At 44.6% G+C, this 27,433-nt stretch overlaps 1 protein-coding gene across 1 annotated transcript in view; it reads right to left on the bottom strand.

Annotated features, from left to right (window-relative positions):
- Positions 1–21,539, bottom strand: part of kif26ab (kinesin family member 26Ab) — an 80,061-nt gene extending 58,522 nt beyond the window's left edge. The window contains exons 1-2 of the mRNA XM_080783101.1: positions 21,265–21,539; positions 20,314–20,559 (exon numbers count right to left, since the gene is read on the bottom strand). Coding sequence (XP_080639227.1) covers positions 20,314–20,559; positions 21,265–21,312 — 294 coding nt within the window. The 5' untranslated portion in view covers positions 21,313–21,539. The remainder of the gene's footprint in view (positions 1–20,313; positions 20,560–21,264) is intronic.
- Between the last annotated feature and the right edge of the window lie 5,894 nt (positions 21,540–27,433).

Raw genomic sequence — 27,433 nt, 5'->3', positions numbered from 1 at the left:
ACCAGTCGCTGGTAGTATTTATTGAGATAAGCACTGCTGTTAATAACCAGTATTTGGTTGTTGGTTTTTTTGTGCTAATTGAGATGTCTAGAGTCTAGACGACAGTGAATTCAATCTCAGAAAGATAAGGGTGTAGGGCAGGCTGAACTGTCTGGGCCTGGTAAGACTAGCTAGCACTAATCTCCAAAGAATGTTCATTTTGAGTCTGAGAATGCATTGCTTATCGAGAGCGGTTTATATGCACATTTTGCCACTTTGTCTTGTAGGAAGAATGGAATAGTGCAAACGTGGCCTTGAGGCCAATCAAGCATTTCACTTAACATTTAAATGAGCTGGAAGTGATTAGTTTGGGCTAGTTTGAAAGACATGGACAGATGTTTCTGCTAAAAACACAGTAAAATGCAGACTCTGAGAGTGTACAACTGTATTGTGCACAAGTAAAATGTACACTGAGCTTTTATACACAGTGTGTATAGAGAGAGAAAGAGAAAGAGAGAGAGAGACAGAGAGAGAGAGGGGGGGGGGGAGAGAGGTATTTATATAATATATAAACTGAGGGTATGCAGATTTGCCTTTGGTTTAATTGCAACAGATTTTTTTTTAAACACACATCGAACCTTTTCAATACACTATTTGTGATTCTGGACATTATACAGAAATAAATCTTTCGCGTTGATTCTCAGACACCTTCAGTCAGAAACAGGAGAGAGCAGATTAATTAAGTGTATTTATTGAGACTTTGCAGACCATGGACCGACCTGTCTGAACAAGCCTTCACATGCGCTAGTAATATGATCGTCGGGCCGACTTCTGCAGAGCAAATTACAGCTTTACAAAAGTGCTCTCTTCTCACCTCATGGACACAAAGACGTGGGCAGACAAACAAAGACATGGCAGTCATCATCGTCTCTCATCACAACGCCATAGCCTTGGAGTTGTTGGCAGCTTTGTATTTGGAATGCAGTCTGTTGTTGCCTCCTCCCAGGGCTCACCACGTCCCTCATGTCACAGAGCTTATTGGCTGTGACACACAGAAACACACTAACAAAGCCTGATTTATAATTTGGCCTAAGACAGTGTCCCACTGCGGAAACAGCTAATCTACCTGTCGCATTGCGACATGTTGTGTGAGCTTGTGGGCTATTTTGGTGCACGCGCACAGCAAGCACACCTGTACAGCATTCAAAATTGAACATGGCAAACCGAAGCATGATTCTGGGGCCCGATTTATACCTTTTGCTCAAGGGTACAATGGCATTGGTCTGTCTCTACATGAGTTCTGTTCTGATGTAAGACTTTTTACTGCACGTAAGAGCCTGAGGAACAAAGCAGTGAAATAACAATCCTCAGTCAAGCAGAGGAAGGGCTCTCCAGACTACAGCAGCCAGCCTCTACTCCATTCACCATGATGCAGAGTAATATATCTTTTATATATTTATGACTCCAGAAGAACAGGGGGTTTAGCCAGATATAGCATCATGTTCAGGCCCAGGGTGTTCCTGTTTATGCATTCCAGCGCTGATCGCTTTGTTCTACTAATTTCATGCAGAACACTGGAGTGGGAGCTGGGAGTTTGGCGCTATTACATCATGTACGGCCGAATCACACACTACATCAAGGCTCATGAAGCTGAAAACCTAAAAATGTATTTGGTAATGACCTGACATACACATTACATACTGTATGAATGCATAAGCGCATGCATTGCAGACACGCACGCACGCACACACACATGTGCACGCACACACAAATACTCACAATCACTCGTGTGTGCTGTAAATTGGGTCTAGGGATGCAGAAGCATGCTCTGTCCGTGCTCAGGGTTTGATTGTGGGACTGTGGGGGTCAAAGGGTAACTAATTGTGCGACTCATGGAGGTCAGCATCCGTGTGGCCTTCTGCCCGAGCGCTGCAACGCCACCGCAAAGTCTGTCAGGAAGACAAATGAACTCTGACCTCCTCGCTGATGACATCGACCCCAGTCAGCAAACACACGCCACGTCTTAATCTGGGTCACAGAGAAGGGAGCAGGCCACCGGTGCTACCTGACTGCCTCCCGCCCGCCCCGACACGCCGATGAGCTGATGGAAGCTGGCCTCACATTCAATTATTTATCAATCAATTCAAAACTGGCTAAGATGTCAGATGTTACATCCAGCCATTTTGTTCTTCACAGAGAAGAACTGATGGCTATTTAGCTCTTCAACACCGAAAGATTATCTGTGTTAATTTGAAGGAATCACTTTGCCGATTTTCAACCTCAAAGACGTTCTGTTGTGAGGAGAATGAGATCAATAAGAATGTGGCAAATATACCCTATATGTCTTTACTGTATTTCTTTGTGAAATGATGTCGCATACTTGTCTTATCAAACATGTCATGGGTGTACATCCTGTTTGATGACACAATGTGACAACACAATTTATTTTTGTGCAAACGGAACCAAATGGGCCTTCACAGGTCCATTTGGTGGATGTCTATACTCTCGGAATCAAATAAATAACGGTAATGGGTTGCACACACCAAGACCTTCATCAGTGTGATGAAGGCTGGATAGCCGAAACGTTTGTCTCCTGTCCAAAATGCAAGAATAAATTACTGAAATGCAGTCTTGGTGTGTGCGCGGTGGTCACATGAAGAGGTATACTCTCAGTAAAATAAACACTTGACTGTGAACAAGATTGACCGATTGACACATACAATTTACACAAACCGCTGGTAAAGCATGAGGACAAACCTCCACTCAGGTGCAATCTGGTCTGCTATAGCGGTTAGTCTAACAATGGCATTCTTGTACAAGCAGTCGTTTTTAATGGCAACCCCATAAAAAGCCTAAGTGAGGACTATACCTCCAAGCATTCCACGGGAGCAGCTCTCAGTTTTAGTGGCTCCTAAAGCAAAGCAGAGCAGGTCAATGGTTATCATTTCTTACCAGTCAATAATTAGCAGACTCCCTAATCAGCTGTTTGAGGTGCGGCATGCCTGTCCGTGCCTTCTCATTTAGCCATACGGAAGCAGACCATGCATCATGTACATTACATTTTAAGAATATGAAGCAGTATACTATACGCGTACCAACCCAAATGTATTGACCACATGAACCCGATAGCATCCCGTTTGGGGTTTGTTGTAGAGGGGAAAAAGGACAGACCCAGTGGGGACCACGGACAACACATATTTAGGGTTTAAGTGGTTAAGAAAAATCTACGAAAAAGAACTGCCTCAACTGCCTCATCTTTTAAACTGATCTTTTAAAATTATCTATATTCACGTGTCGGCACCTCCCCAATATAGTAATATGCTTTCCTCCCTTTGTCTTGCAAGGCTTGTACATTCCATACCATCAGCAATAAGCTGTTGCCTGCATCACCCTGATAGATAACTCTAGAGTCTGGAATGTACACGTCGTGTTTTATGCTACAGCCACAGCCTTGTAAACAGCACGGCCACACAGTGGATGCTAGTCCACTAGGTGTGTGGAAAGAGGGGTTCCTGTTGGCAATGAATTCATGGATAGGTGTGATGGATGGATAAAATCACACAGCCATTCCTACCCGGAAAAAGGCATTGTGCGCTGAGGTCAAAGGATCGCTTGTGAAAAAAAACGAGGGACTCACTTTAATGATTAACGAAATGCCAAAAGGGGATTTCCTTTCCTAAACAGAGAGTAGAATCATGTGCGGCTGCCAGCCAGGGGGACGCAGCTAGATGGGACTTGTCCAGGTCTAGCTCTGCGGCAGGGTCTCTGTTTTGGTAGGAAGAATGGCCCAGGACTGTGTCAACAGCTGGGGAGGGGAAAAAAGGGTCCCTCCCTGCGTTTTGTGAAAGTGATAAAAATAACGCAGTGAAGTACCCCAACTGCGGGTCACGCCCTGAATGGGTCTGTTTTTCATGACCTGGGGGGGTCACTGTCACGGAGGGCTGCAGTACATGCGGACCTCCAGCCAACACACGCATCAAGGCAGCACTTTCCTATCCTCTCTTTTTTGCCCGTGTCATTTCCTGTTTTGACAGGAAACAGAAGATGATAACATTCACACAAACAAGTGGAGGGATCGCCTCTGACCCATTGCCGAGCCATCCTCAGGTGGCAGTCGGCCTGTGTTTTCTTTAGGAGGCCTCGTGCACAGACGCGTGCGCACGTACGCACACAGACGCACGTACACACACAGTTAAACACATAAATACAAACCCTTCATGTTCTCAAGTGTAAACAAAAAAGCCCACCCACAATGACACTTTTACATAGAGATAGACATGCATTTCTCTCTCTTGCACGCGTGCACACACACACACACACACACACGCCCAAACACACACACACACACACACACACACACACACAACCTTGAAGCACTTGACAGCTTCCATAGATGAACACAAACAAGTGATGATGATGATGTGTGTGTGTGTGTGTGTGTGTGTGTGTGTGTGTGTGTGTGTGTGTGTGTGTGTGTGTGTGTGTGTGTGTGTGTGTGTGTGTGTGTGTGTGTGTGCGCGCGCGCGCGCGCGCGTGCGTGCGTGTGTGTGTGTGTGTGTGTGTGTGTGTGTGTGTGTGTGTGTGCATGTGCGTACGTGCAGAGCACATCCTGACAGCCTCCCAGCGGCGTGTCACACCGTCGGTGCACAAACAAAGAGGGAGCAATAAAACAGACGGACCCCCAAAGTCACGGACGCAAGAGTTAAAGAAGGAGAGATGAAAGCCCTGACGGTCGCCACGGGGACCCAAACACACACTGGAGGGTTGAGCGGAGGAGCAATGTCAACATCGAGCAGAGAGAGAGAGAGAGAGAGAGAGAGAGGGGACGTACGGGGTTCCATCTCTCTTCCGGGCCTCTATTTGGAATGTGAGTCTTTCATGTTGTCAGGAAGCACCTCGCAGTGAGACACAACAAGCACGGGGGGGGACAGGGGGCTTTGTTTGCGGAGCTCAAAGGAGTGGGACGCCCGACTGCCCCCTCTGATCTCCCCCTCCCTTTGTTTATGAGCTAATTACAGCATTGTTCAGCCCCCCGCCACCATAATGCCAGCCATAACCATGACTTTCAGTGACTACTGTAGAGCCTTTATAGCCCCATCTATAGCTTAACACCTCCATAAGAACAGTTTTCTGGGGCTGTTCGCATGGGAACCGTCCTCTAACTACAGTTGTCTACAGCTTTGAACCACTGCAGCCATTAGACATTTATGTTAACACCGAAGGGCAATGGAAAGTAAAATAGAGAATGTGTGTGTGTGTGTGTGTGTGTGTGTGCGTGTGTGTGTGTGTGTGTGTGTGTGTGTGTGTGTGTGTGTGTGTGTGTGTGCGCGTGCATGCATGCGTGTGTGTGTGTGTGTGTGTGTGTGTGTGTGTGTGTGTGTGTGTGTGTGTGTGTGTGTGTGTGTGCGTGCGCCAGAGAGAGAAAAGTGTGTGAAAGAGCAGTAAACATAAGGAGACAGACCAACTATAGTGTCTAACAGGTCAAATTCAGTTCAAATGTTTCTCCGGTGACCTGGGTTCTTTTGGTGGGAGTTCAAGTGTGCCCTGGTTTGACCCCATCGTAGGACACTGGGGCTACAACAGACTCTCAGTGACAAAGAGGTAAAATATATGAGTGCTCGGCGTGGGACAATGGAAGAGGGAAGGGTCAGAGATCGGACAATGTGTGTGTGTGTGTGTGTGTGTGTGTGTGTGTGTGTGTGTGTGTGTGTGTGTGTGCGCGCGCGCGCGCTCGTGTGTGTCAGTATTTTGTTATTATTCCATAATGGTATGATGTTGTGTTTGTTTAATGGCACTGCAGTGCATGAGTGAATATGAATATGAATGTGAATGAATATTCCTTGAGGGGCATTTTGGGAGTGAATAAATGTATTTACCTGTGTTCAGGGACAGGTCCAACGATGAGGTGAAGAGCAGGACATGGAGGAGGAAAAGAAAATCTGCATAAGTATACAGCAAAATGTAAAAATGGATCTGTAAGGATTCAGTCTTGCACTCTCTTTTGCAATGTGTGAGAAGAACACCAATGTATGCATTTACAATGTCCAGCTAATGTGACTAATCCATACCAATCAATGAAAATACACAACAAAAACAACAACAAACCAACACAGAATATATGAGAGCATTTCAACTGTTGAACTCTACCCACATTTCTGCATTGCTAGGGGGGACTCTTGGAAACCAGAACAGTGCTCATACGTCAAACGACAGCTCATGCAGCAACCAGTAAAATGCTTGTGCGTAAGTAAGCCTTCACATTTAAGTTTGACCACATAAGAATTTTATGGCCCGCTGGCTGTCTGGACTTGCAGTGGACATTATTAGTGACTGACCCTGGTTTGTAAGGCTTGGGGCTCTTATTAGCTCCTGAGCTTCAGGTCCACAGGACAGGGAGGAAGGGGTAGGGGTAGGGGAGGGCGCATAACCCAGGGTCAGGGTCTACAGCCGGACAGGACTGGAAGTCCTCCCCACCACCAGTACCATCCAACCGCACACAAAGTTATGCAGGAATTCACCATGGCCACAAGCACAGGTGTGCTCCCCAAGAGCTTCCCTCCTTCTCACCGGGTATCTGAAGAGGGGAAGGATTTCCGTGTTGCACAGACACGTTCAAAGGCATTCCAGCTATGTGTTTTGTGGATGCATAAATTTAGAGCAGTAAACAACAGCAACATCTTTAGGGAAGATTTAAGTAAAAAAAAAAAAAAAAAGAAGAAGAAGAAAAAAAGGCTTCTGGGAGGAATCGGAGTCGAGGAATATCACTGCCAAACGGCCCGTGGCAAAGAAACTTCAGTAGCAGCCAAGTGTCTAAGAACATGACACATTAATGATGGATAATTCCCGAAAAACACTAACATGTAGTAACAAAACGCCCACTGATAGCAGCCCCACTATAAAGATAGATGGCAATCTGCTAGCCTATTAATTACAGCCCATTAGGCCAGAAGAGCAGTAATCAGGGTGGGGTGGTGCCACAGTAAGATAAGTATGAAGAGAACAGAGAGAGGAGTGCTGGCGATGATGGAGCCAATCAACAACCACTGGACAAACACATCGACTACACCCCCACACACACACACACACACACTCACACACACACACACACACACACACACACACACACACACACACACACACACACACACACACACACACACACACACACTTAGAAATAGAAAAGCATGGACTGAGAATGAAGCACACACACAAACGAATACTACACAGTACACGCACATACACTCACACACCCAGCACTTAGCTGGGGGGTCTGCTACAGTACATGAAGAGGCCTGAGAGTGAGTTCCCACACTGCTGACTGGCTGGCTTTTATGGGCCCTGTTGAATAGATAGTGAGCAGCGAACGCTGAGGACAGAGAGGCAGAATGGGACCCATAAACAGAGAGGTGTGAGTTTAAGTGGCTCAACATACACAGCAAGCATAAAAAACAGCCCCGAGCTCTTCAGCGGCAGAGTGACATCATAAAAAAGAGCCGCGGTAACAGAAGGGAATACATAAAGGACTGCTCTATTAATGGCAGTTCAGTTCCGTGGAGGAGAGTGACAGTGGAAGATTGACTGTGTAAACTGACCAGTTGAGACAGTCCGTACAGCCGCACCAATCTGAAGTGAATTCCAATCATGGTGAGCCAATCATCACAGACCACCCTCTGCCAGGCTCTGATACTCCACCCTCTGCCAGGCTCTGATACTCCACCCTCTGCCAGGCTCTGATACTCCACCCTCTGCCAGGCTCTGATACTCCACCCTCTGCCAGGCTCTGATACTCCACCCTCTGCCAGGCTATGATACTCCACCCTCTGCCAGGCTCTGATACTCCACCCTCTGCCAGGCTATGATACTCCACCCTCTGCCAGGCTATGATACCCCTGCTTCTACCAGAAAGTTCAACTGATGCACTGACCGCGTCACAGCAAGAAGGTCATGGGTTCTAAGGGCCAGACCAATATATCGTTCAGTTTTCAGTTGAAAACATTGCCGGTGTGTAGTTTATAACATTTATCAAAAATAGCACTTGTAGATGAACTACTGAAGTTTAATTAATTTGACATTTTATAACAATCAAAAGTTTATTTGGATACATGTGTTTTCTAATAAGATAAATGTTCTCAAATACCGGTATAACATTTAATTAAATCTAAGTTATGTACTTTTAAATTATGTACTTTAGGACAAAAGAAAGTAATCTGTAATCGGTGGTCTAGGACTCGGGATTGGCATCGGAACCCAAAAATCAGTCGAGTTCTATAGTTCTAACCCGACTGGGCCTTTCTTTGTGGAGTTTGCACGTTTTCCGCGTGATTACATGGCTGTCCTCACTTCAAAACACATGCATGACAGGAATGTACTCACAGAATGTACAATCTGCCAGTGTCCTTGACCAGAGACTGCACTTACTGGCCTCACAGCTCCCTGGGTGCACACTAGTGCTCCAAATACTCAGGATGGGTGTATGTACCACTCAGGCACTATAGGACAAATAGCTAAAATAGTCCATGTATTAGACATGTTTATAGATCTGCTATTTCTGCGATCTTTGACATTTTGGGATATCATATTTTTGAAAATAAAGGTCAATGTCTAAAATAGGGACGCCAGGTTTGGAGTGCCCAGAAATCACTGGCACTGCCTCATCTTGGTGCAAGCAAGGCAACTGCCAAAGGCCAATGCCGGTGATAATGATGAGCATAGCTTTGACTTTATTCCTATTTGTCAAAGTTCAAGGCACATCATAACAATGTTATCAATTATGTGAAGGTATTTATGAGAGTGTCATATGAAGCAATTCTGCTGTCATCTTTATCTTTATCTGGAGGAATCGTGGGATGAGATCAGACAGACAAAAGGAAGCCCCGTCAACTATCAGCACATCAAAGCTCGTCTAACACCATAGCTGCGAGGAAGACAATAAAAACATGACAGTTAGTTAATCCATTGATTATTTAATCAGTGCAATCTTCCATTCATCTGTCTGACAGCGATAAGGCTGCCATAGCTTTTTCGGAAGTGGTTGGCAGCACATGAAGGGGCGGCAGTGTACAAATTGTTGAGGGTGAAGGAGTTCATCCTGCCAGTCAGAGAAGTACAATATAGGCTCACATTACGAGCTGTACTTGGCTGCACTTTTAACCACAGTTTTTGACATCTTTAGTGCACTGCACCGAAGATGTCAAAAAATGTGCAGCCAAGGTTGACGTCTTCACTGTTTGTATTTTTGTATTCTTTCATTGGTAAAGAGTAACCATGCTGCATTTGTGTAGAATGCAGTCCAGTCGCTTGTCCATGAAGGACTAGTAGTGCTGATGTTTGGAGGGAGACACCAGAAAAGAAGCCGATTCAACAACCTGGTTTGTATCCTGTGAATACATCTGTTGTAAATGTTACCCGTCTGTAAATGTTGTTTATTTCTCTTTTTACTGACATGCCTGTGAGCCAAAGATGAATGTCCATGTTGCTTGCAATAATTGGACAATACATTTTCTTGAATGTTGAGTCCAACGTATCACACAAGTGTTAAAATAATGGCATTGGCCTGCCAGTCTCTCCATCGCCTTGACATCCATTTAGCCAAGTCATGTTGGAAAGTATAGTGCTGCAAAATGGGCACAAAACTGACAGGAAACACAATCATGAGCTCCAGTTAAACTGAATAGAGATGAATGGCTTTTGGCAAAGTGGAAATGACAGAGATACTTTAAATGTGCTTCAGCTCTCCATGCCCCCCCCCCCCACCCCCACCCACCCCTTAAGTTGCACTTACATGCACGTTCACACACCATCAATACACACACCATCATCCTCGCTCACGGAGCGGGAGACTCAACCATGAAATGAGCAAGGGCCGTGTGAACTTTGACTGGCATTTTCACAGTGTGATTTACGGGCCTCTATATATCAGAATGAGCTTCCTTCTGACAGCAAAAACAATAACCCAGCAAGCGCATACCAAAGACATGCAACCAACACCACCCATCTATTATTGCACAAACACACACACCCTTAGTGGTATTACGCTATACTGGGTTTTCCTCATTGACGACTACAAACACTCCCTAACCACAACTTGACTAACCATATCCCATAACGTACGGTAGCTTAACAAAATCTTAGATTAAACACACACAAATGCAGACATGAATTCATAATATGAATGCATGTGTCACACACACACACACACACACACACACACACACACACACACACACACACACACACACAGGTTTGCAGATGCACTCTCAAGGGCAAAACGCTGCCAAACTGTCCACATGCACTGGCAACCATCAGAACTGGCAGCTGTGCCAACCAGCACAAAAAGCAGCTCCGCAAACATCTGCCCTGGTAATGCCTATTTTATGCTCCGTCGCACGGCAGCGTCGCACGCTGAACCCAGCCGATCTACAAGCCCACAAGGCGTTGCAGGTGCGACACGTTGTGAGCTTGCAAATCGGCCAGTTTTGGCACGTGACACCGTCATGTGATGAAGTATAAATCATCTTTAAAGCAGGCGGGGGAGCAAACAAGGCAATGTCAAGTCCAGCTTAGCCGCCGTCCTCCAGTGATCCGCTGTTTGCTGCAAGGAGGGGAGAGCCGCACCCAGTCAAGCTGGGCCTTACTGACTACAGATCCATCTTGGCAAGGATACACAGCGCTGGCATTCTCTTTCAGCACATTGCTATAAGGCCAGCGATTTGTCTGCTACCACAAGGCCTGTTGTCAATTGAGTACATTTTATGGAGCCAGCGGGAGATTACCTCCGACTCAGTCTTTGCTCTCTGTACGTCGCCTTGGAAATTTATCTCAACAGCTATGTTTTTCCAATACCCTGAATCAGCCTCAATGATGGCCTCCAGACTGCTGGGAGCGCGCACGTCTCAGTTCATCATGACATATGGACCCGAGGAGCAGGAGCCACCCGATGGCACAGAACAAACATTATGTGCTCACCCCCCCCCCCCCCCCACACACACACACACACACACACACACACACACACAATACCCACAAAACATGTACACACATCCATACACTAACTTGTACATTATTTATTCATACACCCACACAACACACTTGGCTTGTGTGTGTGTGTGTGTGTGTGTGTGTGTGTGTGTGTGTGTGTGTGTGTGTGTGCACTCACTCACACACACACACTAGCAAGGACACAAACAGCCAGCTCCTGCTGAATTACCAAGTCAAACTGATTGATTCCCATGTGGTTATATTTGTTGTTGTATTCATGTTGCTTGCTTATTGACATTTCTCCTCTAGTTCCTCTGTTCACATTGCTCTGTAGACCTGCTGCTCTCACAGGATGCATTACCTGTCTGCCTCTTTTCACAACACATGATCCTTCACCAAACAGGAGCAAACTCATTTAGACAAGCACTATTATACATACATCATTGACTGTTCAAATACAACGCCGCGTGACTACAGGAAATACAGGTGTTGTCAGGTTCTTGGTATCGGTTGCTGTTTCAATTCAAATAATTCTCTCCTAAACCAGCCGACTCTCAAAAGTTGCAGAATTTTCCAGGTACAGTAGCTCAGTTGGTAGAGTGCTTGCCCTTGAATCGCAAGGTTCTGGGTCCAATCCCGGCCACCGCCAACTCAACGTGAAAGAAGCACGGCTTGTGTAATTTAAGATGAGCCAACAGTAGGTGTGGTGAGCCACCTCGGGAAATCCACCTCCCAGGAGTCTAGCTAGCACATTGTAAAGGCGATAGGCAACCTTGTTGCTCTGCTGATAGCAACAATACACCACTCACACTTACAAAACCAGACCCTTTGTATAGGCTTACCACCTCACATAGAAAGCCGCCATGTTGACTGAATAGATGCTAGCAGGTACACACAATAAGGTAAACAGAATATGGCAAAAGTGTTGCATTTAAGTATTACAGTAAATAAGGCTTAATTGTGAACATCTGGACTGTTATCCGTCATAACAGTGGTATGCATTAACAGTATATAAGGCCAGATGGTCAGAGAGGAGAACATTCATGTAAAATATGTCGTGTGTTTGTTTGTGTGTGTGTGTGTGTGTGTGTGTGTGTGTGTGTGTGTGTGTGTGTGTGTGTGTGTGTGTGTGTGTGTGTGTGTGTGTGTGTGTGTGTGTGTTTGTTTGGGCATTCATGCTTGCGTCTGCCTGAATGAATTCACGCAACCACGCATGTACAAACTGTGAGTTTGTACATGCATACAAAGTAGTGTGTGCATACGTGCATGAGAGAGAGAGAGAGAGAGAGAGAGAGAGAGAGAGAGAGAGAGAGAGAGCATCTGCTGAGAGGCTTCAGTGGGCTCCTGTTTCATCTTGCCCACGGTGGATTTTGCTCCACAGCAGCCAGCAGTGTGGTGCACAGGTAAAGAATGGCAGATATTCCAGGTGGAGCATTCTTCTGCCTCCTCAAACAGATTCCTGGGTTCTCCCACTGATGACAGCTGAAGAGCATCTGTTCACTGTTGGTCTCCACCACACAGACGTACCGTAGCCCCCCCAAAGCCCCCCCCCCCCCCCCACCACCAGCCCGTTTCCATGGAGAGGCTGTCTCTGCCACGTCTGGGTATGGGAAGGTCACCGGTTAAACCCTCTGCTCATCCAGGGTGTCCAAGTGCCCCTGAGCAAGACACTTACTTTGCCCGATTGCTCCACACAGGGCCCATTTTAATGGCATCCACTGCTCCTAATAGTTAGGAAAGGTAAATGCTAGCCTGGGTTCCAGCCTCAATCACTGCATTCCGTGATTCAGAATTGTCACTCGCTATAGTGACATTTTCAGCTCTGCGGAACGCAGCAAATCAGGCTGGAACCCAGGCTAGGTAAATGCAGAAGAAGAATTTCAGGTGTGCAAATATACCTGACGGATACCGCAACAGCGAAACTTTAATGATAGACTGGAGGAATAAGCAGGCAGGAGGTTTCTGGGCTCAATCCACTTTCAAAAGACTCAATTATAAATAGCACAAATTACAAGTGGAATGGTGAAACTCGCATTCTCATTTATTCCTTTATATATTCAGGTCTAAGAACAGTAAGAACTTGACTTATTCTTATGGCAAACGATCACCAGTTATTACTTTTTTCCATCATGAATTTCAAAACTGTTATGAATTTAACTATATTTTAAAATACCTTTGAGGTCGACTGACTCTAACTATGCAAAATGTAAGCACATCCCTGGCCTCATAATGAGATCGCTGAAAGCTGTTTGAAACAGGAAATGAAATGAGACGGCGTTGTACTGCATAGTTACATACTGCTGGAGCACACACGCGCACGCACACACCAGAGTGTAGAGGAGAGCCATGATTGATGCATGTGGCCTCTCCACGGCTTGACACAAGATTATTGCTCTACAGTTTAATACAGCACACATCCCATAAAGCACACAGGCCCCAGTGCATGCTGGGATGGACTGGAGTGCATAGAGACTATCCCCTCATGTTATTTCCTCATTTCCGCCAAAGTTAAGATCCTACCTGGTGCACATGAATGTATGTGTGTGCACTCAACTTTGCAGCATGTGCGCACACACGCACGCACGTCAAAAACGTGCACGTGCGCACTCACGCGCGCACACACATGCACATGCACACACACACACACACACACACACACACACACACAGGGGCTCAATGCTTATGGGTGAATAGAATGATACGGTCATGCTCTGTTTTAACTGGGACCGGCTCCGGTTTCATGACCGGAGGAGGATTTTCACAGAGTTCCTTTCAATGCTTCCCTCCTCCCTCTCTGCCTTTCTGAATCCATCCATCCATTCATCCACCATTCACTCTGTCCTGTCTTTATCCCCTCACCCCCTCCCCACAGAGGGGCCTGGCAGCATACACCTGTTCCAGCTCAGGTCCCCCACACTCACGCCCCAACCCCCCAAAAAACGCTAACCCACCCCAATAATGACAGCCATGTCAGGGGTCAGTCAATGAAGGTGAAGATAACACCCCCACCCAACCAACCCCTCAGAAAAGCCTGAGAAGCTAGGCCGATAGATGTGTACTCCACCAACACACCCACCCACCACGTCATTGTCTCTCATGCACTCTCTCTCTCTCTCTGTGTCAATTAAATTTAATTCAATTCAATTCAATGGAGCTTTATTGACATGAGAAAACATACATTTACATTGCCAAAGCAACGTCTCTCTCTCTGTCTCTCTCTACCTGTCCATTTCTCTCGCTACCAACACACTCCTCAAAGCAGAGCAAATGCCCTACTCAGTCATTAATATCCACAACCAATACCTCTATGGAACATATTTATTAAACTGTAGATACACAGAAATGAAAGGAAATTATTTAAGCATGGGGAGTCTGATACACCGGATGTATTAATTTACACAATATTACTAGTACAGAAATAAAACCGCCCAACACTAAACACAAAGCAGCCGTCGACTGGCCAGAACTTGGTTTGGTCCCTGGCTCTACCTGGGTTTGTGTCTAAAGTGGAGAAGAGGCATGGCGAGCAGTGGTGGACAGTACTGTACTTTGAGTATTTGTATTTTTCACTCCACTACATTTCAAAGACAAATATTTTTGACTTTCACTTGTAATTGAGTCATATCTCTATACTTTAACTCGAGTACTGGGGTTGAGTACTTTATCCACCACTGGTGGTGAGCCAGGACTATGGAAAAGGGCCTTTAGTGTCCATGAGCATGACACTGAACCCCTAACTGTTATTTGAGCAGGTTCCTTGCGTGATCAGAGTGTCAAGCTTGTAAAATGCTTTGACTAAAATGTAGACCATTTTAACAAGGATTATTATTACAAACACATGCTGTAAATGCAATGCCACACAATGTTGGGCCACGAAACATTTGTTGAATGACACAAGGTGAAGTCATTTCCTTTCCTCCATAGTTCAGGAAACATAGTTCAGTGAAGTGCGAATAGTTCTGGACGTGTAACAGCAGGGAGGTCAAATAAGGCACAAGATATTATATTGTGTACATGTTTTTCTTATTGGCCATAACAATTTAGTCCCATTAGAAACACATCCAACAAGAACAACTTCCAGTTATGTAGCATGTTGCCATACAGCACAAATCAAATCCAGACACCACAGTCAAAGCCACATTGCATCTCCAAGCACAATACACAAGATTAGAGCCCATCACCACCAAAGTATACCTCAATAATGCATGTTATTTGTTATCAGCCAGATGTCAGCAGTGCTCATTCCGTCTTAAACCGCCAATAAAACTTCACTCACCACTCAGCAATGCAGTGCACTGCTCTAGCGGCTCTAAAACAACCCTTGTTGGCTGGTGGCCCTAAACCTGGTTCCCTGAGGGCAGAGGTTAAAGGTAATCAAAATGGTCGGTGATGACTGACCTCTAACTCCAACAGTTCAAGCCCTGCAGGACATTTCTCTGTTTCTCATTCAGTGTAGGTCCCCATACTGCCTCAATATACATAAGTATTAGTATTTATGAGAGGGTGTGAGTTATACTGTGCATCACTGACTTTGTATTTTTCTGCTTCAGTTCCAATTTCTGCTTCAGTTCCAATACCCGATAAAACCTGGGCATTGCCATCAGACCATCATAGAACTGAATATTCAGTAGCACCCTCAGAGCCTTGTCTGGGAATACATAAACAGTGTGTAGAAACATGAAAAGCAGCAAAAAACACTCCAGGTCCCAGCCAATGAATTCATCAGCGAACACACATACAGATTTATAGGAAACCAAACGCAAAGTGTTTTCAGTGGCCGTCTCACAAGCCTTTCGAAATTGCTTCCACAGTAATAAAGCTTCAGGGATTCCATGGGACGTCCCTTTGCATATTTCATCAACAGAATCCAGTCTTTTCTTCTCTCTCAAGGGTTCGGGGGAGGCAGAGAAGGTAAGCCAATTCAAAAGACATATCAAGTGACAGTGTCACTGTCAAAGTTTTTGACCAAAGGCTTAAGACACTATATCCAGGGCACGGGTGAGGAATTACAGTCCTTACAGGTCACAATAACTCCACGCTGCAGGGGTTATACAAACCTAATGGCCCATTGTTGCCAAATGACAGACCCCTTAAGTTTTTCATGATATAACTGACAGCGCAAACAAAAAAATACCTTTCTCCACCCTCTCTTCTCATCTCAACGCGTGACCAAAATATGAACTAAGCTCTACATACTACGTCTTACTTATGTGTGGGAAGTTAGCGTGATATTGTTTATTTATGTTGTTGGTGTCTTATAATCCCGTAAGGGATGGGTCTTAACGACAAGACACGAAAATAAAGATTCATTCATTAATACAACAAATAGATGATGTATAATCTTTTGTAGATCTGCTATTTTCGCTATTTTTAAACATTTGTAACTATATAATGACGGCAGGTTGAAAGCAGCTAAGGTCAGAGGCCTGTAGTGGTTAGGGGCTGGGGAGGGTATTGTTTATGGGTTGAGGCTGGGATCTAAGCCAGGCGTACGTACTGTCTTATCTGTCTACGGCGGCTGACTGTTGACAGAGCCCCTGATTACGGTAGAGGTGTAATTGGTTACTTTGAAGCTGAGGTTAGTCTTTTTAAGTGATCATCTTTCCGCATATCATAGCTCACCTACTGTAGCCTTCATGTCCAGCCACATTAAGCACAGCATATAATTGTTGAATCCAGACTGTCTGCTGTTCACCATTGAAGTCACTTGTTGCTGTAGGTTTTAATTATGCGAATGAAGTGTATTAAGCCGGGCGAATGCCTTTGATTAGAGGTAAGAATCAAGTCTGGAGATTGCCACTGTCTCCAGTACTTCTATCTGTCCTTTGAGAAAATACTGCTGTCTGGGTACTAAGGCAACTATATATTAATGGTGGTAGCTTAAGGACATAATTAAGCCAAATTTGTGGTATTCTTGAATGTTGAGCACCTCAAAATATTGTTTTCAAATATTTGTAATTTAAGAGATGTGCAATATTTATGCTGTAACTAATGTTACCAGTGATGTAATATATTTTATATGGCATAGAGCTGTCAATAAACACTCAGACAAAGAGACAGCGAGACAGTGGAACTGCTCTGGAGAAAATGACACAATGTGGGGAAAAAAGGTTAATTGTTGCCAGTGGCAGCTGCAGACCGTTATAAAACCTATCATCTGCAGTGAATTTATTATAGAGGACGAGTGAGTGGAATCTGTAGAAGTTGAGGGATTCATGATATAGTTATTGCCAATCAGGATGAAATATGAAACATCTGACCGGTTCGTCTTCATCACATGACTCTAGACATAATGTGTACCAATTTGTGTGATGTGGACAACATCTGTAGGGGTAATTTTTAGCAAACATCGGCCTCCTGGTGGCACTATAAAATGTCAATGTGAAATATGTTTTTCCTTGGCCTCTAGGGAGTGTGTGTAAAGTTTCACACCGATTGGTCCAGTTATAGTAATAGAATCACACCCGTGTGAAGTGAGAGGCACATCATACATCATATATCATCTCATTCTGGCCAATCACTTTTGGCGTCCTCACTTTTCTGTCCTCACTTTTTATCCTTACTTTTTAAGCCTTGAGCCAATCAAATCATCGCTATGGGCTACACACGCACACACAAAGCTGGGCCTATGTCTGTTATAGCCCCACCTGAGGCTGATTTGATAAATCTAAGGTGGCATTTCTTGCACGTACACTTTGCATGTGTGTGCAAAGTTTCACGGCAATCGCATACTGCGACTGCGTTCATGATGGATGGACGGACACACACACGCACACATGGACGGACAGACAGGGGGAGAAATAAAACGTCTCGGCCACGCCTCCGGCCTGGCGGAGACAACAAAGGCCTTGCTAGTACAGTTTGCAGGACCCTTATGCTATACTTGTTTTATGGACAAACCGGAACACTCAAAAGCTTGCCTGTAAGGTTTCACCATGCATGTGAACTTTCTCTCCCCCAGGACTCATGCAGAAAAGTACATGCAAACACTCTTCCTTGAATTTTTATCTGCTAGCTACTACTGTATTCAAACAATGAGTCTACTGGCAGCGCAAAGGGGGTGAGGGATGTCTAGGGGCCAAGCTGACTTCCTCTTCACAATAACGGGACGGCGAGCGGATGGTGGGGGTGGTGGGGGCTCACATAAACAGTCTCCTGCTCTCGCTTTCCCAGGACAATCGAGTAGACACAACAACACTACTAGCCGAACCTCGTCCACCCCAACAGGTAGGATGGAGCTCCTTACTGTGTGTCCAAAATCCAAAAAGCTGATGGCTGTTCAGATGGTTATAGGAGCACCTGAGGAGGGGCTGTTAGGGGTTAAGGGTGTGGCTCCGGGAGGGACACTTCGACACATACACTAGGGGGAAACCGGGGAGGCAAACCGGTGACCTTCTGATTACCAGACCTCTGCCTACTAAGCTACAGCTTAGTATTGTATCGATGAGGTCCTGGCCAAACGAAAACAAGCATTAAATAAAAAAGTAACATTTGTAGCCCAAATGCACAGATAATGTCTTAACCGCTTACTTCGACTAGCAAAAACTTTCTTTTAAAGGTTTCACCTACATTCCCCAAATACGGACATCAGGGTGAAAGTGATTAAGACATTAAAGAAAAGAAAATCATCATCATCAACATCGATGCCAGATACAGCCACAGGCCAGATTGGTCACCTCACCGACTTCAACAGCTTAGCAGCACAGTCCTGCAGGGAGACATTAATGTCTTTATACTGGCTCTACAGCTGGAGAAACACATACCATGATGCCATCACTCTTTGCCACCCCAGAATTAGGGACAAATTTAGCCATCAAGTGCAAGGTAAGAAAAAAGCAGGCCCTGGGCCCGTCCTTTCCTTTATACCTCCACACCTGCCAGGGACCACACAGAACACCTGGCCACATGTAGCCTACTGCTGGAAGGTCCCAATCCAAAAAAGGGGAGGTCAGTTCCCATGGCCAGATAATGACAGGTGCGCTTACCCGTTAGAGTAAGTGTGTCTGTGTGACTCGTCTGATAGCTAGACTGGGATCAATTCACTTTGCATGTTGCTGATCCGGTCTGGGCCTAGAGCGGATATGGAAACGATGCATGCATGATGTATGTGTGTATGTGCGAATTACCAGATAGGGAAGGTCTAGACCAGATCACACTGTCACTGGTTCATTCTGAATGAATACCAGGCTTTCCTCTGGTACTGCAGAAAACGTTACCTGATACCTGAATATGGAATTGTAATATATTTCGTAGTAAAGCGGTTGCTTGCCAGAAGATAAATGAATATCTTCCAAGCTAACCAAGCTATATAACAAAGAATATAGGGCTTAAGTGGTTAAGCTTGCCTTTATCTCTTCTAGACCATGTGAAGCTTGTGTGCTACTACTGCTACGGGACTTGGGGAGCTGTAACCCAATCTGAGTTGGACAACTAAAACAAGACAACAAAAGAGAGCAGAGACCCCGGAGCCAACTCAGCCCGCCACAACAACAGCGAGCAGTCAGTGTGACTGCCTATATTTAACAGTGGTGGGAACTGTGGGACCGTACAGGAACACTTTCAATGCACTGCGAAGGTCAACTGGGACCTGACTTCCTCCGCAGACTCCATTGGTAGCAGCTTGCTACCACCCCCCCCCCCCCCCCCACACACACACACACACACACACACACACACACGCATGCACAGACAAACATACAAACACACCCTCCCAAGCAGCAAAATAAAGATAGTCATTGTTTAGCTAAACAATGGGCCACTTCCAAAGACTCAAAAACCTTCAATTTTCACTCCAATAGAGAAGTGTTTGAAATTAAGTAGACCTTTAAATACATTTACAATACTTTACAAGCGGATAGTGAGGGCTTTGTTGGCAAAATTACAAAGTGGACATAATTCCAGTATCCACCTAGCACAAGTTTTTGTGCAAATTGGATCTTATGTGCAACCAACCCATACAGAGTCATGTCCTATTACAGCAGCTCAGAGAAAGTGAGCATTCACCAGCTGCTCAAGTATTTCATTATCCCCACCAAAGTTATTGTCTCCCTCTGCCTTGGTGAGCCCAATGAAAGACCCAGATCTCAAGTAAAGACCCATATCAAGCACCTGTCAATATCCGAATTTGGACAATACAAATTGATTTGGCAGATTTTTGATTTTATTTTATTCTTTAGATAATTTTGCCTATTTCACCATGATGCATTTATCAATTTAAACTTTAGTGGACTGAAGCTGAACATAGCAATGTCAAAATAAAGCAGAGCTAGTACATGTACTGCCATAAAATGCAATAAGCCACTATAGGCTGATTTGAGGTTCAAGAAATTGTCATGCAAAGTGAGTTCTTTCACAGACCTTCAATGAGCTTGGATCATTTGCCAAAGCTTGTGCTTGCTTCTTCAGGTCTGAAACTTTCGCCAAACATTGTTGGCACAGACGTGCTTTCTCCTCTCTCCTGTCCGACTCAGAGACGGTGACAGTAGACCCCGCGCCCTCGGGGGGTGGCCGGGCGCTGCACCGTGCGTCCTCTGCCGAATGAAGTCTCTTCCTGGGGCTTAGATCGAGACCGAGCGAAGACTCCCCACTTGGACATCCCTCCACCTAAATAAGAAAAGGTGATATGGGTTCTTTAGCCGGTTCGTTCAACACTGGAGTGTCATAGCAACATCAGTTGAAAGTTTAAAAGTAAAAAAGAGATGAGAAAAAAGAAGCCGATCTACAAGCTCACAGTCACAACAACGCTTTGAGAGTTGGTGTATGCCTATGGCTTAAGATGGCATCTAATTAAATAAAACGTAGCCTACAACTGGTGTGTCCATGCAGTGCGTGTGACGGCCCGGCGCCACAGGGGTTCCAGAAGATGGGGCCTGGCTGGCACCCTCCGTTGCAAATTCTGCCCCCCCCCCCCCCCCCCCCCCTCAGTTTACGTTTTATTGTATGTACATTTGTTGTTTTACTGTCTATATAAAAAATGATGTGTGCACTAGCTCTCGCCATTTTCACCTGCCCCCCCCCCCCCCCCTTCAGTAATTTCATCCTGGAGCCGAGCCTCAGGAATTGTTTGCTAACACCTTGACAACCTCCTTCAATACAGAAGATAACATACATTACCTGTAGCCTACACTACATACCTGCGCAAGAATATGGAATGTCATTTACAAGTAGTACTAGTTTTCTACTATAGTTAACAGGTGGCTTAATTAAGTTAGCTAGCTTTTAGCCTCCAAAGGTAGGCTACAGCCTACAGTCTTACAGAACATAACAAATCAGTTTACAATAGCAAATGATGTGTCACGAAACACTTACAGTAAAACTGCGGTTGTCAAGGTCCATGTCATCCTGAGTAGAACTCATTCTATAGATCAAGCTGTACCTTCAGAGAACATCACCGTGCACAGCTAAATTCAAACGCTCCGCCGCTGCGCGCAGAGCAAAGCCATGGGTCATGTAGATGCTGTCACTTTGGACGCGAGGCTGACGGTTACCAGTCATCTGTCAGTCGGTCTGTACGTTACACCAATAGCTGTTCCTCGGATGGAACTGGAACTGGAATAAGTCCTATGACTTTACAAGTAGCAGAGGAGTTTTTCAACGAAGTGCGCACCAGTGCTCAGGGGGGCGGTAATAGCCTATACTCCTCCTGACATGGGAGGGGTTCATAAACTTTCTGGCGCTGGGCAGGGAAACTACACACACGAGCTGAATTTATTATTACACGGCCAACCTAAGGATTGTAGCAACTCCATGAAAGAAAAACGGAATGCAATAAGCTAGCCCTTAGAAGCGTTTTAAAATATCTTAATCATAATTACAATAATAATATTAGTGCCTGTGCCTAATTAAAAGCACCTTTAGGCTACAAAGTGAAATGGAAGTAGCCTAATTAAAGGTACAGGCATTTTTGTATGTCATGTCTTTATATAGGCCTATATAGGCTATATAGTCGATTAATTTAATACACGACCACCACAATGGAAACAAGCCCTCATCATGGCTTTTTGTGTTATCCTTTTAGAAATATTGTATAACTTACTGTACCTCTATTCTGTTACAAATTTGGAGCTGGAGCACTATATATTTTAATCTGATAAATGGTTAGGCTACTCTCCTGTGACAGCATTAAATTGGCAAACCACCTGAACATTTTGCAATGTTTTGTTTATTGTAACCCCTGTTACTGAAGTGAACCCTCACTGGAAATGATTCGGCTACTAACATACAGGTAATATATAGGCTACAGCTTTAACTTTTTTAATTAAAATATATTTTTTAACCATGATAGAATTATACACTTAAGCCTAGTAGCCTGCCCTGCTACCTTTAAAAGCACAAGTAGGCCTACAACATAAAATAAAACCATGAAAGAAAAGCTGAGGTATTAAAATAAACAATACCCTACAAATAGCCACCTCTATGTTGCGGTATTATATCAGTAGGCTATAATATATTTACTCAACTCAGCAGCATGTGTGTATGTTAGGCTACACACTAGTACACACATGCTGCTGAGTTGAGTAAATCAGAATACACTAATACGCCTATCATCAACTGTTGACTGTTAGAGGCTGTGCTTCGTGTCGTTCTTGGGACTTTGGCGCCACCCGCTGGAGTATGCAGAGTAAAGCGATTCTTCCAAATGGGAGGGTGGGGGGTCTACTGTCTCTATATGTTAAATATTTAAGTGGTAAACTTTTAATATTTCATGTGGATGATGTAAGGGGGCTGGCCACATGATTTGACTCCCTCGGTATCTGAGATTCCCCATTTCCTTCCCTCCATTGACCCATTTAGGACAGACAGCCTACAGTCCTTCCTTTGTCTGTATAGAGCTCTACCCACCGGCTTTACGCTTGACAGCGCAACTGGTAGCAAATTATGGGCGACCTGGCTGGTTTAACAGAATGAGGTCGAATTCAAGTTCATCAAATGTTTTGTTTTTCTGTCGAGGGTATTGATTTTGATTTTTATATTATTATTATTAGCATATAGGCCTTAGGCCTAGTCATATAATTTTGTATTAATCATAGCCTATAGGCCTATGAATGTGAGACTAAGACTAAAAGGGAATATAAAAAATGTCCCGCCAGCCGCCATATCCTTTCACAGTCCTGTAGGAACTTGTGTGACACTTTTAGCTTTGTCAAGTAAAGAGACAGTCATTTTGGCATCATCAAACTTAGTTACCACGACTCCATAAATCTGTTTTTTTTAGTTACCACGACTCCATAAATCGTGTTTTTTAGTTACCACGACTCCATAAATCGTGTTAGAATTTAATTATTAAATCGGTTGTTTATAATAGGCTTGTGAAAGGATGTCAGATCACCACGGCTTGTCTGTAAATCCATATTTATTCTCTGCATCATCAGATTCAGCGCTCATCCAACGATGACATCAGCCTGCCGTATCGTTAGTAGCCTACTAATTGTGGGTATAGCCCCTAGCCTATAAGACTCTACTGATTGATATGGAGTCGCAGTAGACACTAGTTCCTGTAAAATTGGTTAAGTGTTGAAACTTGAACGGTTGAACCCTTAAAACGGGTATTAAAGTTGACCCTGGAAGACGCGTGTTAGTGGTGGGGGCGCGGATGGTGCGCTGGTGCGCTGTTCGTGGTCCTGAATGGACAGTGGACACTGTAATACGATCTGGAACAGTCTTTATTTCTCATTGCCTTTTTCATTATAGCCTGCAATCCCTGCATGACATAATAATAACAATTAAGCTATATGGATCAAACACAGAGAACACGTACCCTTACCCTTTGTTTGTTTTTCCTTAGCAAGTGACTTGTAAATCCAAATATGAAATCGGAGTCCACGAAGAATGTTCCCAGTTCTATAAGACTGGGGTTGGGCGTCTCAGCTTCAGGAGACCCAGAGGAGTTTGGTAAAGCCATATGGAATATGTATGTCGCCAAATATTCCACACTTTGGGAATCTATTTCATTTGTAGACCCATTTCATTCGGCTGTTCTCATACCCAAAAATATCCAAAAGATAATCCCCAACACACGCAGATAGAATCCGAGAGAGAGATCACAGTTTCCAGCAGACTCTGCACTCAATGGGCAATATTTGTGCGTAAAATATTTTCTCCGTTTTCCAGTTATCCACAAGACAAGGAAACTGTATAATCCACCCGGAATTGACAGAATTTACATCCATTGGAGTACTTTTTTGCCCGTCCCGGGCTTGTTATGCGCGGAGCGGAGGACCACCTTGTGCAGACGCGCTCCCCTCTCCACTGACTCTGTACATCTCGCTCATTCAGCTGCTCTACCTCTCAATTTCTCTTGTCAATCAGTGATGCGCTGCTCTCGCTCCCGATTTGCTGGCGGCTCATAAATAGCCTGCATGCAGGCCCCCTCCGGTATAGGCTACACATTTGATTTACCTATACCTACCCCATTCGAAATTCGGACAGAAAACATTGCAAACAACAAATTGAAGAAACTTGGCTCTTGGTACAGGTTTTAATAGCCTGTACAGATAATTGAATTCTATAGCTCATTATGCATGACTTTAGATAGATGTGACCATGGTAGAATGATTTATATACCACAGGGCAATTCATTTTGCAGCCTACCATGCAGTCCAGAGACGCACAGCCGGCACTTATAGGCTTTACAGGTCAACACACACCAATCAAGCTTTAAAAATGGGTTTGTATAATTTGTAGGCTTTATATATCCTATATATATCCTATAGTCTATTGTCCACTAACCTATTGGCGTTTGCGAGTGTGACATAAACTCATAGGAGGAAGATTATTTAAATAATTTGCTGCCTGCTAATGCCTGCCATGAGTCAAAATGTATTTAATTGCAGGATGTGCGCAGCGCATTAGGACAGGTTGAATGGGGTGATTTAGGAAGTAGCCTATATAGGTGTGTGACCTTAGATCTATTATGTGTCAATGGTAATTAGACTGATTGGATAGGCTACACTATTAACTCAGAGTTGTGTTATAGCCTCTATACTCGCATAACCGATATACAGTTGGCCTTTAACTATATGCTCTACAAAGGACGTCATGTCTGCTTGTGGTATAGAATTACGCAATATGCTTCTGTGGACGATTTAACATCAACTCACCTGCATTAGAACATTTGAACACAATGCCTCACCCTCAATAAGCATGTAGATCTGCTATTTTCTAAAGATTTTATACATTTGAAAACTTCTGCCTAATGCAGAATTGGCCTACTTTCTACTTTTGGTACTTTAAGTAGGCCTATAGGCCTATATTTTGATACAAATATCCAATCACATGATGCAACTGAGTATTTCTACATTGCAGTAGCCTATATGTAAAACATGAGTAGGCCTACTTCTTCCATCACTGACTAACTCCTCCGACCTCCACACAACACACAGACCGCATGCACGCGTGCCACCAGTCTCTCTCTCTCTCTCTCTCTCTCTCTCTCTCTCTCTCTCTCTCTCTCTCTCTCTCTCTCTCCCTCTCATATATGCACAAAACAAAAGATGCAACAACAGTTGTTCGGGGGCGGGGATGGGTTGGTTGTGTTCTGTGTTCGGGACTTCGGGTGATAATTGCAATCCATACCAAAGTTGATTTACCACGTCAACCACTGATTTCTTCAGACTCGAAGCAGAGGTTTGGGTCAGTCCCCAACCCAACTGCTGATGAAATTCCAAGGATCGGATCCCAGGGGACAATGCTATACATCTGCTGCCCAGAGGCTCGCTCGCGTATAGGGAGGGACATCGCTCAGGGCCGCTCATTAACGCCACTCCTATCCTGCAATTTTTTTTAGCGTTTCCAAAATGCAGGAGGTTTCGTGAGAAACGTTTAGCAACAGTGATAGCGCACTGCTGAGATCAAAGAGAGAAAGGAGTGATTTAGATGGGAAGAAGAATAATCGGTACTGCTCCTATGAATTATTTATGCAGGCTACATCAAAGCAATCTTACTCCCTGGAAAACGAATTTGGATTATGAAGACCGTGTGTCTAATTTTGAGTCCTTTATTGGTCAGAAGTTCGATCTTTGTTCCCCTTTTTTTACTTAACTTTTTGTAAAAAATAAATAAATAAGTAACCGATCGTGTGTGGGTGCGTGCGTGCTGTTTTGTCATGGAACCTCATTGTTGATTAAACTGTTCTACTGTTCTTGTTCTATACAGGGAATGGCACATATGTTTCAGGATCAGGACAATGGACAGCGACCACCCCGCGGGCATACAGTACACAGTCCGGACGCTCCAAACTCACATAGGCAATTTGTTCTTTATTGACTTTTTAATTACTGGTAATGGACCAAAACAACAGTACGAGTGATAAGACAATGACACCATAGCAGCACAGTAATCAACATATGTCTGCTGCCTGTGGAAGAAAATTACTGCTAGCAGCATGCATTATTTTACTGCCCTGTATTACACAAGAGGGGCAGACAAGAGAGAGAGAGAGAGAGAGAGAGAGAGAGAGAGAGAGAGAGAGTGTGTGTGTGTGTGTGTGTGTGTGTGTGTGTGTGCGTGCGTGCGTGTGTGTGTGTGTGTGTGTGTGTGTGTGTGTGTGTGAGTGAGTGAGTGAGTGTGTGTGTGTGTGTGTGTGTGTGTGTGTGTGTGTGTGTGTGTGTGTGTGTGTGTGTGTGTGTGTGTGTGCGCGCGCGCGCGCGTGCGTGCGTGCGTGCGTGCGTGTGTGTGTGTGCGTGTGCGTGTGTGTGTGAGAGAGAGAGAGAGAGAGAGAGAGAGAGAGAGAGAGAGAGAGAGAGAGAGAGAGAAAGAAAGAAAAGTAGAAAGAGAGAAAGGGAGAGAGTGATACATTGTAAAATATAATACAGCCTAAGAAGATATCAAGACCTGGAGAGTTGTCACTTTTCATAATCCAGTTCCATTGTGGCAGCATTTGTCCGCCTGGTCAAGTGGTCCTAAACATTTCACAATTTTGGCAAAGAACTGTTGAACTGTTAAGAACCACTTAACCAGAAAGACTAGGCTTCTTCAAAGAATCTTCATCACCATCGTCCTCTACACCCTGATGACAAAAAAACAGCTTTAGATTCCGTGATTGTTTGCTATATGAGACACATCCACTCAACTAAACATGCTCATATGTATTTGCAACCCCTTCAGTTAGGCTATATAAGCTTTACAGGCCCAACAAGTGAAACAAAATGACAGCCCCCGACTGTGAGTCCCTATAGGACCCAGTAACTACATTTACACTACAAGTTAAAGGGATAGTTCAACCCCAAAATGACATTTTTCTATCGATTACTCACCCCATGGAGACTTGAATTCATGGATATTTTTTTTAGGTCATGACCTCCTGCCTATCAATTGAAGAGCTGAGCTTACCTTTAACTCTACATCCTTGCGTTGTCCCAGTCTGTACTGAGTGTCTTAGGAGTGGAACAGGCTTTATATAGTATTTTGGGGTAGGCTCATACAAGCCTCTCATTCAGAGAAGAATGAAGACCATGCTGGTCAGACCGGATGAGCTGGG

This window comes from Protomyctophum bolini (genome assembly GCF_963924005.1).
Source record: "Protomyctophum bolini genome assembly, chromosome: 15".
In the NCBI taxonomy this organism is placed as follows: Eukaryota; Metazoa; Chordata; class Actinopteri; order Myctophiformes; family Myctophidae; genus Protomyctophum; species Protomyctophum bolini.
Note: the sequence above shows the minus strand (reverse complement) of the source record. Positions and strands in the feature narration are given on the sequence as shown.